At 36.6% G+C, this 22,045-nt stretch overlaps 2 protein-coding genes across 7 annotated transcripts in view; both read right to left on the reverse strand.

Annotated features, from left to right (window-relative positions):
- gab1 (GRB2 associated binding protein 1) overlaps positions 1-5,636 on the reverse strand; it is an 81,298-nt gene extending 75,662 nt beyond the window's left edge. The window contains exons 1-3 of one of the 5 annotated variants that reach the window (XM_089132156.1): positions 5,387-5,627; positions 5,099-5,201; positions 4,884-5,005 (exon numbers count right to left, since the gene is read on the reverse strand). In XM_089132156.1, the coding sequence (XP_088988282.1) occupies positions 4,884-4,955 (72 nt within the window). In that variant the 5' untranslated portion in view covers positions 4,956-5,005; positions 5,099-5,201; positions 5,387-5,627. Of the gene's footprint in view, positions 1-4,883; positions 5,006-5,098 lie in introns of all 5 variants that reach the window. The other 4 variants (XM_089132159.1, XM_039649559.2, XM_039649562.2 and 1 more) reach the window with 4 other exon arrangements.
- Positions 5,637-9,138: 3,502 nt separating this feature from the next.
- Positions 9,139-21,406, reverse strand: usp38 (ubiquitin specific peptidase 38). 2 transcript variants are annotated; one of them, XM_039649609.2, is made up of 11 exons: positions 21,267-21,406; positions 19,399-20,087; positions 17,742-17,877; positions 17,282-17,411; positions 16,912-17,013; positions 16,355-16,513; positions 15,136-15,329; positions 14,789-14,882; positions 14,563-14,669; positions 10,821-12,099; positions 9,139-9,992 (listed from the first exon to the last, which is right to left on the reverse strand). In XM_039649609.2, exons 2-11 carry the CDS (start codon positions 20,078-20,080, stop codon positions 9,831-9,833), a joined length of 3,045 nt encoding a protein of 1,014 aa, XP_039505543.2. In that variant the 5' UTR covers positions 20,081-20,087; positions 21,267-21,406; the 3' UTR covers positions 9,139-9,830. The 2 variants fall into 2 exon arrangements, with proteins under 2 accessions (XP_039505543.2, XP_039505542.2); XM_039649608.2 differs by having other exon boundaries at positions 19,399-20,133; positions 21,267-21,405.
- Between the last annotated feature and the right edge of the window lie 639 nt (positions 21,407-22,045).

Below are 22,045 nucleotides of genomic sequence, written 5' to 3' on the forward strand. Positions count from 1 at the left end.
TGTACGAACGCTAGAAATTTACTAATGTATATGTAGTAGTCAGTTTGTAATAACACAGTAACCATAACGCGTTGTTCATAATAAACGTGGGATTATGAATTATATTGAGAACGTCGTACATAGAAAACATGCCGTAATGTACCCTGAGAGCACCTACACCTTAGCCGCATTCATAGTGAAGTGTCCAAACAATTCGCAAAATTAATATAAAGGTTAATACAATTTTACACTCACTTCTTCTGGAGGTTCAGCAGAAACATGAATAGTTGGTATCAATTCTTTGTTTAGGAGCAGCCTCTAAGCATACCAGCTTTATCCTAATTTATAAAGCAGTCTGACGAGAAAAGATTCGTGTAAACATAAGCATTGACGTTGATCATAGGCAATATTGCCTTTGAAAACAAAATTCAGCCACTATGTCCTTAGCGGTTCGGATTTAGGAGCATCAAAATAACTGCTGTGTTTGTTATTATACCCAAGAACAGATCACCACAATCGCTTAGACACTATTCAGCGCATCAACAATGACGGAATATGATGACTGCTCGCTCAGGACGGGGATGTTTCGAAACGCTGTTGTCAATCAACAATCGTGGGAGGGGCGTCTGACCGTGTGACTTCACAAAATCGAATGGCTCAATTTGAGAAAGTGGAAAACACACAAGATTAAAACAAAAACACTGAATAGATTTTTATCATTATATGATGGTCGTGTACAGGCACTGCCAACACACATTTCAGTACAATCAACTTTCAGTACAAACAACAGATTGGGTTTATGTGAACACTCGCCAAGCCCCGGATTTTGACATACTTTATCGTGCATTTTACCATTTAATTAGGCCACAATAATTGTTCCATCTCGATTAATCCCATTTACATAATCGAAGTAAGCCAAAATCAAAACTTAACTTGGATTAATGCCACAGCCCTATAAGCAAATAGGCAACATTCCAGATGAGCTTAGAGAAAAATCACATGAACGATGAGATGACATGGTCTCAATAGCAGAAGTGAGTATTATTAATACTTCAGACTTCAATGTGAGTTCCCACATTACTCTACCATACCGGACATGTGTCCCCAACTTCATTTGGTGGTTTCACAATTAGTCTCTTCAAGCATTATGAGAAGGGTGCGAAAGAAGAAGTTTACAAAGAAGAGAGGATGAGGCCTAATGGAAAATGCTAAGACACTAAAAAATGAGCCCGCATGGACATTTTCAACAGACGTAAGTGTCCAGTTTGAGCAATGCTGTGTGGCTAATGTGGGATTAATAGCTTATAAAATTCTCATGCCACCAGTCAGATGACCCACATGGACCGGGCTTAAAGAAAAAAGGCACTTGTGTAGGCACTTATACTATAACTATAATATACTACTGCTATTCTAGCTAGTTACCTGTCTGAGAAGACCCTCAGTAAAGCACTGTGCACTTTGAGTCATAAAGAGCATTCTCTGCAAACAGTCAAGTCAAATGATTTCCTCTGCTCTTGAACTGCAGCCAAACCGTCAAAAACATATCAGACTTTTGACCCTATGCCACTAAAAGCTTCACAGCGCTAGAGGATCCAGAGCATGTGCAATGAACTTCTCAGATAAGTCAGCTGATCTATTGTTTTCATTTAGTCTTAATATGATTTAGAATAGAAAATGCAAAAAATAATTGGAAGAAGCTAGACAACCTTCAGACAATGAAACAACGTGCTATTGTGCAATCTCTATGATTCCAGAACATGTCCAAAGCATTCAAATTTCCAGCTGGTTCTAATGCAAATAATAGCCATCTTTTTAGTGTATTCTGTTTTGAGGCCGCGGGTTTCATGTCTTTCTGCTGTTTCAGTAGTGTTTCAATCATGATATGAGCTACCTAAAAATAATCTTCAAAGACTCAATTTAATTTAGACATAAGACCGCACAGAATGAGAGTTCATAAACAATGGATTTTGAAAGACACTCACTCAAAGTTTCGATAGGCAAGGTTTTTTTAACCATCTTATGTGCACCAAGGCTGAATTTCTTTATTTATTTAATCAAAAATACTGTAAAAACATTAATATTCTGAACATTTTAAAATAAATTCAAATAGAAAATTTGAAATCAATAATAGATTTAGAACTTTCTATTCGAATTTATTTTAAAATGTAATATATTCTTATTGTGGCAAAGCTGAATTTTTAGCATCATTGCTCCAGTCTTCAGGGTCACATGATTCTTCAGAAATTATTCTAATATGCTATTTGGTGCTCAAGAAACATTTCGTATTATTATCAAATATGGAAAAAGGTGTACTTTATTTTTTTTTGTGAAAACAGAAATAGAAAGTTCAAAAGACTATTAGACCCCAAACTTGAATGGTAGGTGGTCTACATTTTTGTAGGATGTCTACAAGTGACATAAAAAAATGAAAATAAATAAAAAAAAATAGCCTACAGGCTCCCAGCACCGTCCAATGCAATCAAAGCACAAAACTTTTCGATATGCATCTTAAATTAGAACTTATGTTGATAAAAATATAACTGGTCAAACACACATACAGTCTATAGGCCTTCACCTGGCATGAGGCTCCTCTTGGAGAGAAGCATTTTAGTTATTAGCCACTCGGCTCCAATAAAAACAGTCTGGTCCAAATCAGCCACTTTCAAAGCGCCACATGTGATACTTTGAGACCACTCCACCTTCATGCACCAGAAAACAAGACTAATATTGAGGACAGCACTGCAAAACGACTGCAACAGGAAAGAGTGTAGTTTCTGTTATCTTACTCTAAAAAAAAACAAAACAAAAAAAAACAAACAACTAAGTTATATGATGCAAACTATGGCAAAGGCTTTTGTCCAGCATCACTTTGCATAAATCCCCCTCAAACAAAATGAAATCTAAAAATGACTTCTGTTCTGAGAACATGCTGTGGTAAAACAAAGCACTTGTTCTTGCTTGGATCTAATCTTATTATAGCATTGTGTGGATGAGCACAGAAATCATTTTAATTCGATTTGGAGGCATGAAACATTGTTCATCACATTCAACAGACTACCGTTTACTCTGAAAGCACAAAACATGTGAAATCACACCCTGTCTCTCAAGCCTTTGCACTTTAATGCATTAGCTACAAGGATTAGTTGTTATTGCTTATATGCAATAACAACAAGTTGTTATTATGCATTGGTTGTTAGAAGTAGAAGTTCCTTCTAAACACTGGGAAGGCAAAGCATGCCAAATATCCCACTTTTGCAAATGCCTTGGCTTTTTGAGACTAAACTGTGTTGCTGATTGTAAAATGAGGTAAGACATGAATTTAAAAGCAATGTTCCTTGCAGACCTCCACTAGATTAAAGGAATCCAATAAAAAAGCATCACATGAGCCTGGAGGTGATTTCTAACATGTTTGGTTGGAGCTCGATAGCGGGCAGAGCTGTAAGTGAGTGATTTCATTACAGATTATTGGTGTATATTACCACTAAGAGGAAGGGAAGACCCCATGGTACACATGCAATGTGTGAATGACTAAATGCATTGACTCATCCAGAGCAGACAGAAAGGAGAGTTAAGTTCAGTTGTCTTAGCAACTGAAGTAGCAGCAAAGTCGTCTTTTCATGTGATTTAGTGAAAAATAAATATTCCAAAAACATCCTTGAAAATGAAATATGACAATGTAATCAATATAAAACTAAAGAAAACATTTGGAATACACAAGATCAAGGAGACAGTATTTCGTGTGATGGTCATTGGTGCAAGCAGTTAAAAAACTATTAAAATTAAAAATGAATATTTAGCATTAAAATCAATCTAAATTATGAATATTACTGTCAGTCTATCTGAATCAGCACTGTTTTGTACAACCTTGATGCATGTCAACAATATAACAATAGCTTTTGTCTTGAAACGCACTTAAATGTTGTCATTTGATTTTAAAAGATCCATTCTGCAAAGAATTTAAGCAAACCACACACATTATTTACAGAGTCTGCTGCATAAAAGAATGAAGCAAACAATTTTTGCATGAGTACATACAACATAAACGTGTTTAGATTTGGACATATAACAGTGGTGTATGCAGGTCAAGCCACATTCCATTAAAACAATAAACATTAGGTTTATGCTTATCTGGTTCTCATTCATTCCCAACTGTAGTAGCAGAGGCTTTGGACTTATGACTGCTAACTACTGGCGTGGATGCATGAAGTTTATTGCTATATACATTATATACTAAGTCAGCAATGGCTGCCTTGGACAGAGGCATTTTGAAGTGCAAATGCTGTGACCATCATGGGTTCTGCTCACACTAGGAATTGCATCTACTTTTATGGTAAGAACACACGAATTTAGATATGTAGTCAACCAAGATATTTGTATTGTTATTCTTACCTATGTACATTTTGTCACGTGATATTAACATGGCGCCACCCATGAGGGGATGACCCTCTCTTAAGTAGAAAAAAAAATTCTAGCAAGGCTAGCATGTGAGAGTAACATTGTAGGCTATATTATCATATTTATCAAACATGCTCTTTATTTGTGTGTAAATCATTTATTTAGAAAATAAGTAAGTAAACAAAACTAAAGTTCTCTCCTAACACACCGGTAGGTGTGTCCTAGCACCGACGCCATAAATTAGGATTTTACACATGTTCGAGAAATAAACAAACAACTGTGAACACAAACAACGTTCACACACAAGTTATTTTTGAGAAACCAAACAAGTTTTAAACTTCTCGGGTCCTCTGAATTTTAGAAAGAAAAAGCCTTAACCAACAGACCGCGAGCACTGATTGACCTGCGGTTGTTGGAAAGCGTACCAAAAATTTGCATGAATCTTGCCACAACAGTCCTGCGGTTACAACACCGTCAGTGCATTTGAATAAGATTAAAACATTACTTACATAACGTCGTAACTTTTTTTCAGGTGGAGACTTTCTGAGCCACCCCGAGCACACCACATCTCCTCCGCTCATTTTCTTATAATCGTCCAGGAAAATACGCGCTTTGGGTTTCGTGTTTCAACCTGCAGCATATCAAAGCAAAGTCCCAAAATATGAAGTTGAAGATTCGCCTAAGTGTTTTTAGTACGTGTAATGTGTTAAACAAACATAAATACCGTCTCTCCTGGTACCGTCTTCTCCAGCACGTCCACACGAGAAGAGCTTCCCGACAGCGACACGGTCGGCTCTTACAAACTCTTCTGGATGAAGTCCTCTGCTCTGGCGAGAGTAATAAATCAAGCACTGTATTTAAACAGCAATATCCGTCAGTAGCTTAGTCTCCTATTAGTTTACACACTTTCACGGTATAAATAATCCGCTGTTTTCCTTTTTCCGAGCTGAATGCAACGAGGCAGCGAGTGATAGTCGCCAAGTTCGGCGTAGTGAAAGCTTTGCTTGATTACCTTATTTCAAAGTAAAACAAAACAGTTTCCTTGAAAATATATACAGTTTTTCCTTGTTTTTCCAAAACATTATGGTCGCATTCGCACTGAAGTGCTTTTTTAAAGTAGAAATCCTCCCCGATCGTCGACCTTCCCTCCAGTTTCACTCCCAACAGCTCCTTGCTGATTGACAAGCATAAACGTCGATACTTTCCCTAAACTCAGCCTCCTCTGGCCTATGGAGGCAGGGAGAAGTCGGTCAAGACAGAGAATAAAGAACATTACATCATGGGAAATGTAGTCTTGAGTGTTGCCCCGTCAGAAGGAGAAGGTGGCTCGGGTTACAAAGAATCGTTGAAAACAAATCTCTAACGCATGTCCCAAATAAAACTTGAGTTCCGATTAAATAAGACTCTGATAAGATAATGGAGTTGTTCTTCTGATTCTAGTCTTTCTGACGATTGTATTCACAAACCCGCTCCGTAATTTTTAAAACCATTTCGGACTTAATTGGAGTTAGCAACTAATTGGCTATTCAAACAAGTATCAACTCTTTTCTTATAATTTCAGGAGGCTTTATCGGGCTATATGGTAGAAAAGGAGTAAGTTAACTGACTCATTGAACCTATAGACTGTAAAAAAACAAACAAAATTGAACCGTACGTGTACTTTTCCTCCCAATTTTTTATGTAATGCTAAATTACGTATTTTCAGGCTGTAAGAAGCACCGATATGAATAAAGTCCTATTGAAAAAAAATGCCTGTCTATATTTGTCAATATTAGACGTAATATTCAACACATGATGACGTAGACAGGGCGTAAAAGAATCACTGAATTTGTTTTTGAACCGACTCTTTAAATGATCTGTTCGAAAGAACCGAATCGCGCTTCCAATAAAAGTGGTGCACAAAGCGTCTTGAACGTCACACACGTACTAGTATTATAGTACTAGTATTAGGTTTGTCAGACGGTTATACCGCTTACTTTTATAACCAATCGATATATAAAAGCGTAAGCGAGGCTTACTCAAGTTTATATCACTGATCAATTACTTGCGATAATGAGGAAAAGTTCAGTAAAGAACATTCTTGTGGGATTGGTATCTTTGGAATGTTATTGAAACTCTAAACGCCTTTCTCAGTTATCTCTGAAGCTTTGTGCCTACTCAGCTACAGCTCAGTAGCCTAGCTCAGTTTATCCTATAATCTTTAATCATGTGATTTCATGTTGTGGATTAAAGTGAAAATTTGGACTGACATTCGATCCAGTACAGGCAAATTGTATTTATGCTTTATACGATTGTTTCAAATCAGCTTTACCGTGATAAACACAATGCACAAATACACAATTATTATTGGAATAGAATTAATGAAGGATTTTGTTAATTGTTAAAAGTAACAACTAGCCTACTAATTTTAATGTATATATTTAAAACATTAGAAATCAATCCAAAAAGGAATATGGAGACAGAAAAGAGGGCAAGATATCATTTGATTTATTAAATTGTGTTTGTGAAAGTTTTAGAGTTTTGAGCTCTTAAAAATTGGTCGTCTCAGAAAAAAACTGCCTTAAAGTTGAAAAAGCCATTATATTAATATAATAAGCCATTATATTATTTTTATCAGAAATAGTCTCAGATCTAATTACAACAATTTATATAAAGTCTGTCATTAAAATTACTCATCACATAACAAAAAAAAAAAAAAAAAGCCAAACAACGAAGTGGTGAATTCACTTATACTGACAAACAGTATGCAACTCACAGTGATGTTTGACCATTTATATTAGGTTTCTGGGTATAAGTTGTAATTCATAATCAACATCTTGGTTGTTTTCTTCCTTTTATATGTAAAAACCCAAAAATGATGCAAGTGGCCATTCAAATTGTTATTACAATATTATAACAACAACATTACAAGCTATTTTAATTATTTTAGCAATGTGTAGGCTATGTAACCAAATGTACCATCCCACAAATTTCGATGTCACATAATACATTGTTAGTGGGAGTGGCCTAAACTGTAGCGATGAAATGTGTATGTCAGTTGTTGAATAATTGAGAGTCATTGATTTTACCAATGGTCTTAGAGACTGTGTGAGTGGAGCAACACACGTTATAAAGCTATTATGGCTCTGGGGGAGACTGAAGAACTAAAGGTGCCCACAACTGAAAACCACAAGGCCGACTTTTCTACATGTATTAGTTCTCCATTTAAGAAATGTTCATCTACAGAAAGAGTGCTTTACCACATCCTTAAAGATAGGTTAGGCATTGTTTTTCATAAACACTTTTGTTATACTGGTTGAAACTCTCTTCACATGGATCCTGATGATAACAACAACCAATTATAGAAGTCATCTAAATATACAAAAAAAAAAAATACATATCAGAACCAAAAAATAATCGCTGTGCAACCAAGCGGCAACATTCTAATCTGAAAGCTGAAGCCTATCCGGAAGTGCGAAAAACTGCAATACATCTAAAATCCGCTAGAGGCCGGTCCCAAAGGGAGCATATCCATAGATGTCATGTTAAAATATCCGTTTTCACAGCATAAATTCATGTTTACAGTTTGGTCCCATGGACTTTTATTGTAATCTTCAATATGTTCCGCATGCCTGACAACTTCGAGGGGGGTGATTTTTTTTCTAACTCCTTAGTTTAGATCATATTTAGATATAAAATGTATGACAAATAAGGGAGGTTAACTTTGATTGACAGCACAACACATCATACCACCTCTGTATCCTTTCTGAACATTTGTATTTTACTTCCCAAGATTTTCCAGTATGGCGCCGCCCATACCCCCCATAAACAGCCTCAGACCCGTTCTTCAGAGAGTCTATGGGTGACGTCACAGACGCAACCCTTCTCAAGCAATCATACGTCATCAGCACGTTCTGAAGCTGGTACCCAGGTGTGGCAGAGTGGCTCAACAGCGCCCCTTTGAACAGGGTCCTGAAAATTTGGTCCATAGATCAAACACTCCTCCATGAAATAATTTAAAACTCAGTATAGATCTCATCGGGCCGAAAAACTTGGTCAAGTTGTGACACAGAATGTCAGAATGGGAAATAAAGGTGCTTTTCTATCAGCTTGAATCAGTCGGCCCATTCTCCTCTGACCTCTAGCATCAACAAGGCCTTTTCGCCCACAGGAATGCCGCATACAGGATGATTTTTCCTTTTCACACCATTCTTTGTAAACCCTAGAAATGGTTGTGCGTGAAAATCCCAGTAACTGAGCAGATTGTGAAATACTCAGACCGGCCTGTTCTGGCACCAACAACTATGCCACGCTCAGAGATTGTCTTGACCAGGATCACACCCCTAAATGCATTGAACCAACTGCCATGTGATTGGTAGATTAGATAATTGCATTAATGAGAAATTGAACAGGTGAGTATATATATATATATATATATATATATATATATATATATATATATATATATATATATAGCTATAAGTGTAACTAAAGGCACCAGGGTGGCAGTGCCAGTGCCACCGCCATGGGGCATCCATCGGTGTCCACAGCTATATTTTATATTTTTATTTTATTTTGAGTAAATATCAATCTTCATTTTTAATGGTTTTAGTTAATGATAATAATGCTGGTGTCAGCTATTGTGGGTAAGAGTCTTTCTTCATGTACGTTCTTAATTTCAGCTTTTTTATATATAATGCTGATCTTTCTTGCATGCTGAAACTCAGTTAGAGACGTACAATCGTCTTGTCTTCTTCAATGTTTCAACCAGTAAGACAGAGAATGTGATAGTGATACATTTTAATCATGTGTGTATTTTAGATAACAAAATTAAGACCATGTTCAATGACGAGTCTTTACTATAGAGCAAAAACATTATCATTACATAACACTGTACAGCAAGAGCAAGGTTTTTTTTGTATACTCAGTCGAAGAAATCTGTAAAATCTGAAGTATTGAAAGGCACATAAAATTTTCAAAAAAGCTTAAACATTTAAAAAGAATCAAAAAAAATTTCCCTGAATGAATAAAATAACTTAGTTGTAATTAAATAATTGACAACAGCGTTATAACTGTAATCCTAAAACCAGAAGTTGAAAAACTTCCAGTTAAAAATATTCATGCAAGTAGTTCATTGTATATTATGGTCCAAAAATATTTGCTTTCATTTTTAAAACCATTCTCTGCCTAATGATTTCTTTTTAGAAAATGAAACGATTAAGATTCCAGGAGGAGACCAAAATTATTACTGTATTGTACAGATTTATTGCATGCCCATTGCTGACCTATAGTACTGAAAAGTGCTTAATTTCACTTCAAATGTCGATGTAAAGGGAAAAAACATGCAAACCAGAAAAAATAAGACACATCTGTTTTGAGGTGGCACATATATCCAGACTGTGGGCAATTAGGACAATTAGGACTGGTGTTGTCAGTGGGACTGTCCAGTGCTCTGAGGGTATGTCTGTGAGTGACTCTTAAAAGACGAGTCTGCTGATGGTATTGAAACCCCCTCCTCCACCCCCACCCGAGGGTCCACAGCTGCCAGGGGGTTCGTTGTCATCAGACCCATTGGGTCGGAATGAACAAGAAGCAGAGGTTGCTTGGAGAGCCCGAGCTCTGGCATTCAGCTCCTGTTCCTGGAGTGAAAGGAACGAAGGGTTAAATCCATGCTCCATGTTAAACTCTAATTAATGTCAAATAAGAGTGTCCAAGATTAAGGAAAATGCTTCATACAATTTTTAAAAAACACTTTCTAAAATTCTATTTAAAATGAATGACTCTAAACATGTAAATTAAGTAATAACCTTTTCCTTTCACCAACACATTAGTCTATCTTAATGTCATATTCAAAAATGTTCTTTAAATAAATTGATAGAACCAGACAAAACAAATTAGCATTAATGCAAGTTTTTAGAAAAAAAAAAAATGCACTACAGTTCAAAAGGTTGGGTTTTTTTTTTTTTTACATAAATTAATACTTTTATTCAGCAAGGATGCACTGAATTGATCAAAATGACAGATTTTGATAGACTTTGATTCTGTTACAAAAAATTATTTCAAGTAAATGCCGTTCTTTTAAACTTTCTATGCATAAAAAAAAAAATGTTGTATTAAGCAGAAAGATTAAACAGCACATTTTTTCTTGAGCAGCTAATAGGCTTATTAGAATGATTTCTGAAAGACCATGCGACACTGAAGAATGGAGTAATGATGCTGAAAATTCATCTTTTCAAACATTGCAAATTTGTTTTGCATTGCATTTTAAACCATGCAGAAAACAGCTTTTTATTAATTGTAATAATCTTTTTCCAATGTTAGTATTTTACTGTATTTTTGTTCTAATAATGCCTTGGTGAGCATAAGAGACTATACATTACTGACCCCAAACTTATGAATGGTAGTGTATATATACACCTGTTTTATGCTTTTCCAAAAGCACCATTGATAATATACAATATTCTCACCTGTAGGAAGAGTTTATTGTCTTTGGTAATGGCATCCATCAGCTCTTTCTGCAGGGGTGGCTCTCCACTCAGTTTTGAGCCATTTACGACCGGCCCTGAATTGCTTGGTTGTCCACTGACCTCTTGTTTCCTATAGATCAAGACATAAGCTGTGTCCTTAGGGAAGCGACAGGTGACGTTCTGCAACGATTGAAAGTTTGTAAAAGTCACTCGGCTGTCATTAAACAAGAACCAGTCGGTTGACTTCTGGTCAGTGCACCCCGTGTTGTCTTGTGTGGCTGTCGAGCTCTCTGATGGGCTGGGGTTTTCCATGGTCTTAGGACATGGGAGAGCAACATAACCATCTGTGCTACTCACATTCCTTCCATACGAGTAGTAGTGACCACTCTCAGAGGACATTCCAGAATGCATTACAACAGAACTCAAAACATACGGCACTGACAGCATTTCCGCATCGTTTTTCTTGCTTTTTGTTCTGCTTTCCGTCATCCCCTCCTCTTTCTGAGAAGGCTTGAGCTTTTTAGCAAGATTCTCGCCACTCTCAGGGGAGTCAGATGAGGAAGCAACTGCAGTTGAGGAAGGTGATGAAGCAGGGCTACTGTGTTGGCGTAGAGGCAGGCACATGTGCAGCGGAATGCCCACGTTGTCCAGGATCTTGCGACGCACGTGGCAGGTGGCATCGTACGAGAAGCGCAGCAGAGTCAGAATGAGGTACTCGGGTGCCGCCACCACCCGCATGACCTTCTCGGCCCTCTGCAGAGAGGCGCAGCGTTCACAGAAGTAGCAATTCTCATTCTCCAGGATTTCTGGAGCCAGGAAATAGTCCACTAAATCGGTCACAGACAGCGAGGGCTCCACAACGGGCATCTCCATCTTGGTTCCTGAACCTTCTTTTACTGAGCCTTCTGAGGATTCACTGCCTCCATTTACCGACCCTTGGCAGGGTCCCACAGCGGAGGAGCTTTTGTGCTCATCAGTGGGACCATGTGCATGTGACATCGAGGGGCAGAAGGCAAGAGAGAGGTCTGTAAAAGGCTCCTCTTTTTCTGACAGGCTGTGGCACTGCATGCAACAGATGGCTGTAGAGAGTCTACCACCAAACATACGCTCCACTAGAGTGCGACCATCTCCCTCGGCTACAACGGGATCTGCGTGTGATGGCGCATCAGCGACTGGTTGACTTACAGCACTGTGGAGAGTTTCAGCAGAAGTGGTTCCTGGTTCAGGTTTTGGGCTGGTCCGCTGGAGGGCTGAGAGAGTCTTCTCTTCCTCATGTAACCTTAATATGACACAGGAAGACGGAACAAAACTTTATGGAGACTATGAAATACATGAACTCCCCCTGCTGTTGTAAATAAGAAAACACATTATTGTCATTATTAAATAGGTTTTTGGGGGTTGTCAATCAATTGAAATACACATTCATGATTAATCTCATATTTATGTGTAGTTAACAGATTAAATCATATTTATATGATAACATACACAGTATTAGAAAACAATAGGCCTATGCATACATTTTGTTTCAATGATATATAGTCCTATTCGGAGAGCAATGTTTCTAATGGGGACGTCTGCAAAAAATAAATCAGCATGGCTTCTCAGAAATAAAACGTTCGAATGATGATTTAAGGTGGGAAAGCAAGTTCTGTGATCCTAACTACTGGTAATGCGATTCTCAGCAACATGTAAACAAAATGTCTGTTATTGCTTGGACAATTAAGAAATTAATATTTAATTTAATATTCAATCAAGATGACATTTATACTATTTACTAACAAGAAAAAATACACTATGGTGTAAATTGTTTACGCCGCAAAATGATGAAGGTCGTCTGTAGCTTTTTTTTGGGTTAAACATGATCCAAAATACATATTTGAGAAAATACATAACCAAACTATCTGCTTGCCTTAGCTCGATTCAAAACGGTAAGCTTATAATAATGTTTTTTAATTCCAGTGGTACTGGTGGATACGTGAATCTGAAAGTGCACCTTATCTAAAGTTATTGTCTTTCAAACGTAAGAGTCAACTCTGTGTCAATTAAATGAATCATGAGTCATGAGCCGTTTTGTTGTGACGTCAAGACGAAACATTAGTATATTGCCCGCCCATGTATTGCACGCGCAGACTCTAGGAAAAACTTGAACCTCAAATCGGTTGTTTTTCCTCAAATTTTACTGATGACTGCTTCTCAAATCTCTGAGTTAAATGCAGGATTTGCTGAACTCACATTATTACTGGTTTACTGAAATACTTCTGTTGATCAGCTGTGGGACACTATTACCTAAAACGGTGTCTATTAATGCAGATTGTCTGTCGTTCTCACTACTTTGGGGAAATATTTGTTTTACCAACGTTTATGTTACATCAGATGATTTACTCTATTTACTTACTTACTACTTATTGATACAGTTTCCATGTGTTCATCATATTAGAAAAAATACTCGGTAAATACATTAGTACAAGTAAAATAATCAGTTTGTTGATAAACATTCAGTTGTTAATGCTGATGGTGAGGAATTACAGTTGCATCTTATAATGTACCTCAAACTGAGTACCAGTAGTGTATCACTGAGCAACGTTCTGATCGAGTTGTCCTTGCGATGGAGGTTCGGGTTGAATAACTAGTTCTTCCAGTGCTTCCTCATCACTCGCACTCGCATTGATTTGGTCAAATCGACGTCATTGTTTGTAACTGTGTTTAGTTACAGTGTAGGAAACCTCAGGAAGAGCATAGCTGACGTTGTTATGGTAACCGACTGAGCTGTCTGGCCAATCAAAACAGAGTAGCTTGCAGAAAGGCGGGGTTTAGCCAGATTGATTAATTTGACGACTGACGAGTCGTTTGAGAATCATTGAAAATGTGATGATGTGCAAATGTATATTATAGGGGAATAAAACAGTGTTTTTACCTTTGATGCATGTGAACATGATGTTTGAGACTCCACAACAACATTAGGAAACTTTAAAATAGCATAATATGGGCCCTTTAAAATGCATGCACAGTACAGTGTTTGGCAGTGGTCAAAAAAAGAGTTTCTGGTAAACTGGTTTTTCAGATGTAGAGTCGCATGTGGATTTTTATGCAGCTGGTGGCAGGAATTTTGAATGTCAATAAATTCACAGATTTTCCCCCATGAGAAACAATTACAGTACAATTGTGTTTGTGTCTATTAAAGCCCAATTTATACATCATAGGCTGTGTGTAGCAAGCACACCCTACGGCGTACCCTGACGTGGACCTCTCCAAAAATGTAACAATGCATCAAAATCTACACGGACGCAAGCGCTGTCATTGGTCTGTTAGAACCCCTCCCTCGGGTTTCACATGCTCCCTCTGCATGTGTAATTGCGCGTCAACGTGGGCAATGACGCATAAAACCATATAAATGAAAACCAATGCGTAGCCAACAGCGTAGAGGCTTCGCCGTAGGTCTGCCGCAGAAGTATAAATCAGTGTATGCGTACATGTACTGAAGGGTCTCTTGCAAAAGTTCAGCTTGTTTTGGTCATTCTTTAGGAATCATATGACAAAATAAAGCAGTATTAATGACAAATTGAATGAATGTTAAACAACCCTTTCTTTGTTTTGACAAAAGTTTCCAAATCTCCTCAGCCCTGCATTAAGCATTGGCATTAACCACAAAACTGTATGCCTAGAGTAATATAACATTTGGAGGAATAGCTATATATTTCTTTTAGTTATGGAAAAGGGTTCTGTTGCCATTTTCTGAGTTTACCTGTCCAAAAGAAAGCGCAAATACTCAGAGCAGTCTTGCTGGGATCCGCCTGTAAACCATGGCGGCCGAGAAACCTCCAAAAAACTCCTTGGCGAATATGCTGCTCTCTGGTGGGCAAATAAAATGATACATAATCACTAACTGGTATTCTTAATACTCTCATTTAAGAAACAGAAAGCACACACACACTCTGCAACATTCTGAAACAGACAGACAGAAAACAAACCTGTGTGTGAGCCAAGAAGGCAAATAGAAGCTGGAGCTTTTTCATGAGGCTGTTGCTGCCATTCAAATGCAGAGACATAACGTGTCGCCTGAAACTTTAACGGACAGACTATAAGAGCTGAGAAATATCTTGCATTTGGGGAAAAAAAAAAAAAAGTACTATAAATATTAAAATGCTTGATGATTATTTTATTATGCATTACACGCTGCTTGTTTTAACAATCAATAGAAACATGCAATTGCATGTACTGGTAATTGCAGAGAGAATATTAATTACAGTTGGATTCATTACAATAGAAAGGTTGATACAGAGATCAGATAATATGTAATATATTATTTTGAACTTACTCTGTAGCCATAAATAAAATTTGGATGATGCTGTTCATGTAGCAAGTGTTGCCCAGATTTACAAGTCCTGTCTTCCCCGTTTCTGATTTGCCGGTGATCTTGAGCAGGCCTGAGGCAAATGAATTTGACTGTGAGGTCCAGGCACTTTGGTTCAGAACAAATTTTATCTTCTCCTCACTAGGTTTTGGCAGGTCCTACAGCAGAAACAGAGGTGGACATAAAATAGATGGAGTATAAAGTACTTCTCAAAAGTTTGCATTCAGAAAATAAATAAATTAATTTATTCAGAAAGGAAGCATTCAATTGAAAGACATTAATAATGTTACAAAAGATTTCTATTTTAAATAAGTGCTATTCTTTCAAGCTTTCTGTTCATTAAAGAATCCTAAAAAAATCAGTGTATCTCAGTTTCAACAAAAACGGCACAACCGTTTTAAAACAACAATAATAATAATAATAAATGTTTCTTGAGCATCAAATCAGCATATTAGAATGATTTCTGAAGGATCATGCTTCAGAGTAATGATGCTAAAAATTCAGCTTTGCCATTACAGGAATGGGATATTAAAACAGTTATATAAAATTGTAGTTATATTTCACAATATATGTATTTATTGAATTTTTCATCAAACAAATGCAGCCTTGGTGAGCATAAGATATTTCAAACAGATTTTCAAAAACATAAAAAAAACCTTATCGAACCAAAGAGTATAAAATTAGATATTATACACAAGCACAAATGGTCCCACTTTATATTAAGTGGCTTTAAGTACTATGTACTTTCATTGAAACTAATAATTTGATACAATGGACTTATACTGTACATACATGTTTTTGCATTGTACTTATATTTTTAAAATACCAGCATGTAATTACAGCTGTAACTAATTTATGTAATTACATTTGTAATTACACAGCTGACCATCCCTTACACTTTAACCTACCCTTAAACCGACCCATACCACCACACCTGTCCCTAACCTTACCTGTATCACACCTCAATAGCAGCAAAAGTGTTTTACAATATAACAGGAACACAATAATACATTGTACTTATTGTTCGATGTAAGTACATAGTACTTAAAGCCACTTAATATAAAGTGGGACCGCACAAATTGTTAAATCATTACAGCACTGATACGTGTAACATGTCCTTTGTTTCACAAAATTAAGTTAGTTCATGAGAGATTAAGAGATCTTGAACCCATCTTTATCTTACTTTTATGGATTCAAGAATGCTGTCATAGAGGTCTGGAAAGCCAGAATATTGGTACATCATGCAGTGGACGAGTTCTGCAAACTGCAGCAGGAAGATTTTACTGTTGGGAAGGCCATCACTCTTCAAAGACTTCACAAGCGGTACTATATGAGGGACCACCTGGTATAAATGACAGGGGTAATATAATTCATCACATTGAAATGATAATAAAATGCTAAACATATACTAAAACAACAGCTCTTTAAAAGCACTACAAACATTAAAAATGCTCCAACTCATTTGATACAACATAACAGAAATTAAAACAAATAAAATAAGAGATTTTAATACATAATACTAATAACTTTTATAATGTTCTTGAAGAATAAAAGTAATCAATGAAGCTTTAATTAGGTTTTAATAATAATAAAACATAATGGGAACTAGTAATTCCCATTATAAATGGGAAAAACTCTTTAACTTTTTAACACATAGGTTTCTTAAAGCTAGATTTTTTTTGAGGTGGAAAAGGTGAAGCAATCAATGTTTAGGTGAGTTGTAGTTTATGGTGGGCTTACTAAGTGGAAGGCTTCAGGAGAGTGCTGGAAACTAAGCAGCATGTGTGAAAGAACCACCAGCGCTCCCTGTCTCACAATGGGATACCAGAGACGATTAAAGACCTGCAAGCAAACAAACACACATTCATACACATAAACAAAAAGAAAAGTCTCTCCAAACAGATCTCACTAACCGATTCTTAAGCATCAAAGAATGGTTAATCATAAAAGGTCCTAAAACAACTGAATTCAATTTGAATTTAATTAATCTCCTGATACCATATACAAATTATTTTTCATATTCTTTACTTTTGGCAGGTACTCTAATGCTGATGTTGTTCTTTAAAAAAAACGGGACTTTAAAAGCTATTTTATGAGTAAATACACAAACCTGTTCGATTTTGAACAGTGTGACATCTATGAGAATGGTGAACTTTTGAACAGCAGCGAGTCCCTTTAATAAAGCAATGACCCAAGTGTCCACATGATTGGCTAGAGGCCAGGACAACCAGTCAATCATCCTAAAAAAAGATGGAGAGAAAAAAAGAGGGTAAGGACAGGCAAAATAAAAACCTTATATAACTGTAACAGCAGCACCACAGGAAAGAAACTGGCTATATTGATTCAACCCTTGAAAAACAACAACAACAAAACCACTAGTCATTTAAAATCAGTTTAGGCATAATGAACACTCCACTCTTCCCAAATGACTTGCATAAATGCAAATTACCACATACTTTAAGAGCAAAAGAAGTAGAGAAAACAACATGATGGCAGTTGGATTAAGGGCTTTGAAACAGACACAAAAGCACAATGCACAAGCTTTACACAGCACACACACAGAGTCTGACCTGCAGAGCGCTTGTGTCATACTGGCATCTTTAACATTCTGGTCAGTGGTGAGGCTTTTGATTAGGACTGTGATCATTTGCAGAGGAATGTGCTGGACCAGGCTTGCTAGAGCAATGGAAGGTTCAAATGAAGGATCTGAAATGATAACAAACATATTAAACAGTCATGAGGAGGCATTGTATATGATTTCATATTTTGATGTATATACTACTTTTAGGATTTTTTAATGGTCCCGTCATACATTTTTTAAAATGTATTTTTCACTAAGGTATATCCACTTAGGTAGGTCCACTTAGGTTTCTAAAAAATAATTACACCAAAAATAGTTTTTTCAAAGCCATTTTGCAGTTATGGAAAGCTACCTCTGACTAGATTTGAATAGCCTAATTTTGCTTCTTTTTTTTTAAACACCCCTCATAGTCCCGAAATACATGCCCAAAAACTATAACATATTTCAGTAAGAAACCCCAGCAAGAATAGTAAATGAGTACTTGCAAATTCCAACTTAAAAATACTCAGTATGATATTGAAAAGTAATCAACTTTTTTTCATAATAAAAATAGTAATAAGTACTCTGATTTAAAACAAATTTGCTAAGACCAAAAAATGCTTAGTGTGCTTCAGATTTACCAGTGATGTAAAATGTCAATATTCTGTACTGTAGTCTGATGTGCCACAGAGCCATCTCTTATCATTATTATATTTAGGCTCACATTTCTTGATTAAGAAGATTACCTATTGGATTGACTGATGTCATATTTACTAACATCTTTACTAGTAACCCCTAGGATTTAATATTTTGATAATTTACCAAGACATTCACATGTTTACAGTTCTCTGATGTTGATTAATGGTCACATGACATGCAGTTATTTCATCTTTTAATGTAAGTGCATTTTTATATTAAAAATACTTATTTTAATTGGACATTTTTATTAAAAAAAATTCTGGTTAAGAAAAGCCTGAAGAATTAAATGCAGAAAAGTGGCTGTAAGTATGATGCACTTACATTGAAATGAATAATTTGATACAATGGATTTTTTGTGTACATACATGTTTTCACATTGTACTTATATTTTGAAAATACCTGCATGTAATTACAGCTGTAATTAATTTATGTAATTGCATTGTAGGCCCTTCCCTTACACCTTAACCTACCCTTAAACCGACCCATACCACACACACCTGACCCTAACCTTACCTGTATCAGACCTCAATAGCAGAAAAAGAGTTTTACAATACAACCTGAACACAATGAGTACATTGTACTTATTTTTCGATGTACATAGTACTTAAAGCCACTTAATATAAAGTGGGACCCACATTTTAACTTGACACATCTTATATTCTTACAAAAATTATTTCACCCAAAAATGAAAAATTGTGTCGTCATTTACTCACATGCATGTCTTTACAACTATTTCCATGGTGCTTTTGCATAGCCTACTCTTTAAAGCTCCATATCCATATTCATTAATTGCATGTAAAAGAGCAATATTTTTTTTCTTCTTTTATTTTCCACCACAAGAAATAAAAGACATATAAGGTTGGAATGACATGAGGGTGAGTAAATAACTACTAACAGAATTTTCATTTTTGGATGATCTATTCCCTTAACCTAACATATTATCATGAGAGGAATCAGCGCTTATTAACCTGTGGATGAGATGATGGCAAACACTTCCTGCAGCGACGGTAGCAGCGTGGCCGGATCAGCCTTCCAGATGCCCTGCAGCAAAGCACTAACCCTGGTCACTTGGGTCACATACTCCCGCAACTCCCGCTCTTCAGTGGCAGGACAGTTGAAGTACGCAAAAGTGCGCACAAGCTGCTGACAGAAAAGAACTCCTGCCTTCTCACGTGGGACACACTGAGGAAAGTCCGTCAGTATGGTGGCCAGTTTGGCACAGGTTGCTGGTTCTGGCCGTTCACAGATGATGCGTAGGACCTCCGTCTGTAGCAGCGGTGCCAACTCTAACACAGCCGGGCAGCTGATGAGCAGTCGGAGAGAACCGTGAATGAAGTCCAAGATGGCAGGGTCTCTGCTGTCCAAAGAGCTGTAGCCCTGCTGAAGGAGACCAAGCACGTATTCCTTGCTGAAGAAGCGGGCAAACTCATCACGATGGTAGCGTGCGTATGCTTCTTGCACTTGGAGGCCAACCTGTCGCTGAAAAGCATCCTCACCCAGTAGAATAAAGCGGGTGGTGAGATGGTACAAGGCCTGGCACTGCTCCTCTGTCACCTCCTTTTCTGCAGCTTCTATCACTTTTTTCACAATAGCCCGTTTGACAGTCAGAGGATGGGAGGAGCTCACCAGCGCCTCCAAAATCTTATCCATGGTTGGACTGTATTGAACCACAGGAAAGGTAAGGTAAGCAAAAAGAGGTGTAACTGTAGACGAGAGAATGCTGTTAATTTCAGTGCAATTCCTGATTCTCAAATTATTAGTCATGCCTGGCTCCAAAGATCCTTTATGACGCTTTCCTAATTTTGACAACTCTAATCTATTAATTGACCAAATCTTTTCATGTGTAGTAGCTTGCTTTTAAAAATAAAATAAAGTTAATGACAGTATTCACCTAATTGCTACTTTTGTCACCACTTTGACAAAACAATTACCCTCTAACTAAAATTGTTAAAGGGAATTTATCCCCAAACCTCAGTTTTAAAAAAGTATTGTTGCCACTAGTAATTTTATAATGATTTTACTACTGTTCCTTGCTATATGTTAGTTATAATTTTTTACAATTATAAAAGTTTTAAAGAAAATATTTTATTTTATTTTCAAGAAAGATATAATTCTTTAAAGAACTAAAGTAAAAAAATAAATAGCTTGTAATACTTTTAGGTTGTAATATTCTGTAGTATAATATACATTAGTTCGTTTCAAAATTCCATGTATTGTAACCATCTGTAAATGTTGTATTTTTAGAAGCAAAAAACAAAAACAAAACAAAAAACAAAAAAACCTGACATTAGGTTGTTTAAATTAAACTAGTAGCCTCCGTCTATAGCACGCCTAAAACGCCAGCTCCGCTTATATGATGATACTATTTTATTTTTCTTAGTTCATTTTTGTTTAAAGACATTGTTTACACAATTATTACAAATATGTATTTATTGAGTTATTGAGCTAGATAGAATCTAGAAAAAAAAACAGCAACGTATGCCCTGTCATTCGACAAACAACATCATAAGGGTTTTCTCTGAGCTGTCATTATAAAGCTACCTGCTAACTACTCTGCTAGCTAGCTTTGCTAAACGTTACTACAAAGAGTAGCAATAAATTAAAACATCTAGTAGCACGACACAATAAGAAAACCAAACTGAAATAATAGCACACACTGTTAATAGGTTAAATATTAAATTGATTTCTATCGTCATCGACAATATCATCAGCTAAGTGGCTAACTCAGGAATCGAAACAAAGCAGATTCTCTCAAATGCCAGAGCACTGACATGGCAAAAAACAAATATTACTTTCCTGTCCTTACTCAAAGGTGACAACAACCACCGACACTCACCAAATTAAGTCATTCCGAAAATGTCTTGGTGTAGAAAAATAAATATATCACACCAGACGCTGAAATATATATATTAACAGATTAGTGTTGAGAGCTGGTTGGAAAACTGCGACCTCTTTCAATCAGCTGTTGAAACACACACACACAGAGACGTCATCAGACCGCGCACGAATGATGTTATTGTTAGGACCCCACATCGGTCTGCTGCTGCCTATGGCTGCTGCCCTATGGCTGCTGCATACGGTTGCATTGTCCTCTGTGGTGTCAAAACAGGTCCATCTCGAAACCTGTGTCCGAAATCGCCCCCTATACCATTAATATGGCACTATGAGGGAACAGCCATTTGTAGTGGTGTCCGTGGACGGACGTTATTGAGTGCACTTATTCAGTACCTCAATGCACCGCAACAACGAGTGTACAACTAGAGTGACACTGACCAACAGTCCTGTTTTCCCAGGACATGCGTTTCCACGTTCTGTCCTTGCCGTCTTGACTGTTTTTTTAATAAAGTATTGAAAATGTCCTGTTTAAAAAAAAAAAAAAAAAAAAAAAAACTAAAAAACTGCTGGGAAAGATCAGCTCTACAGCAAAAGCCAAAGAATGCGGAAGAAAAACAGGATAAAGAGGAAGAAAACTAAAGATAAATATATTTTGTTAGTTCGTTTTTGTTAGTTTGTGAGAGCTATTTTTGTTCAATTTGGACGTATTTATTTATTATTTATATGTTTATTTTTCTGATACAGAAGAGACATTATTTCGATCATAATTGCATTTCTTAT

Source organism: Pimephales promelas, chromosome 6 (assembly GCF_988280905.1).
Source record: "Pimephales promelas chromosome 6, fPimPro1.hap1.1, whole genome shotgun sequence".
Classification (NCBI taxonomy): Eukaryota; Metazoa; Chordata; class Actinopteri; order Cypriniformes; family Leuciscidae; genus Pimephales; species Pimephales promelas.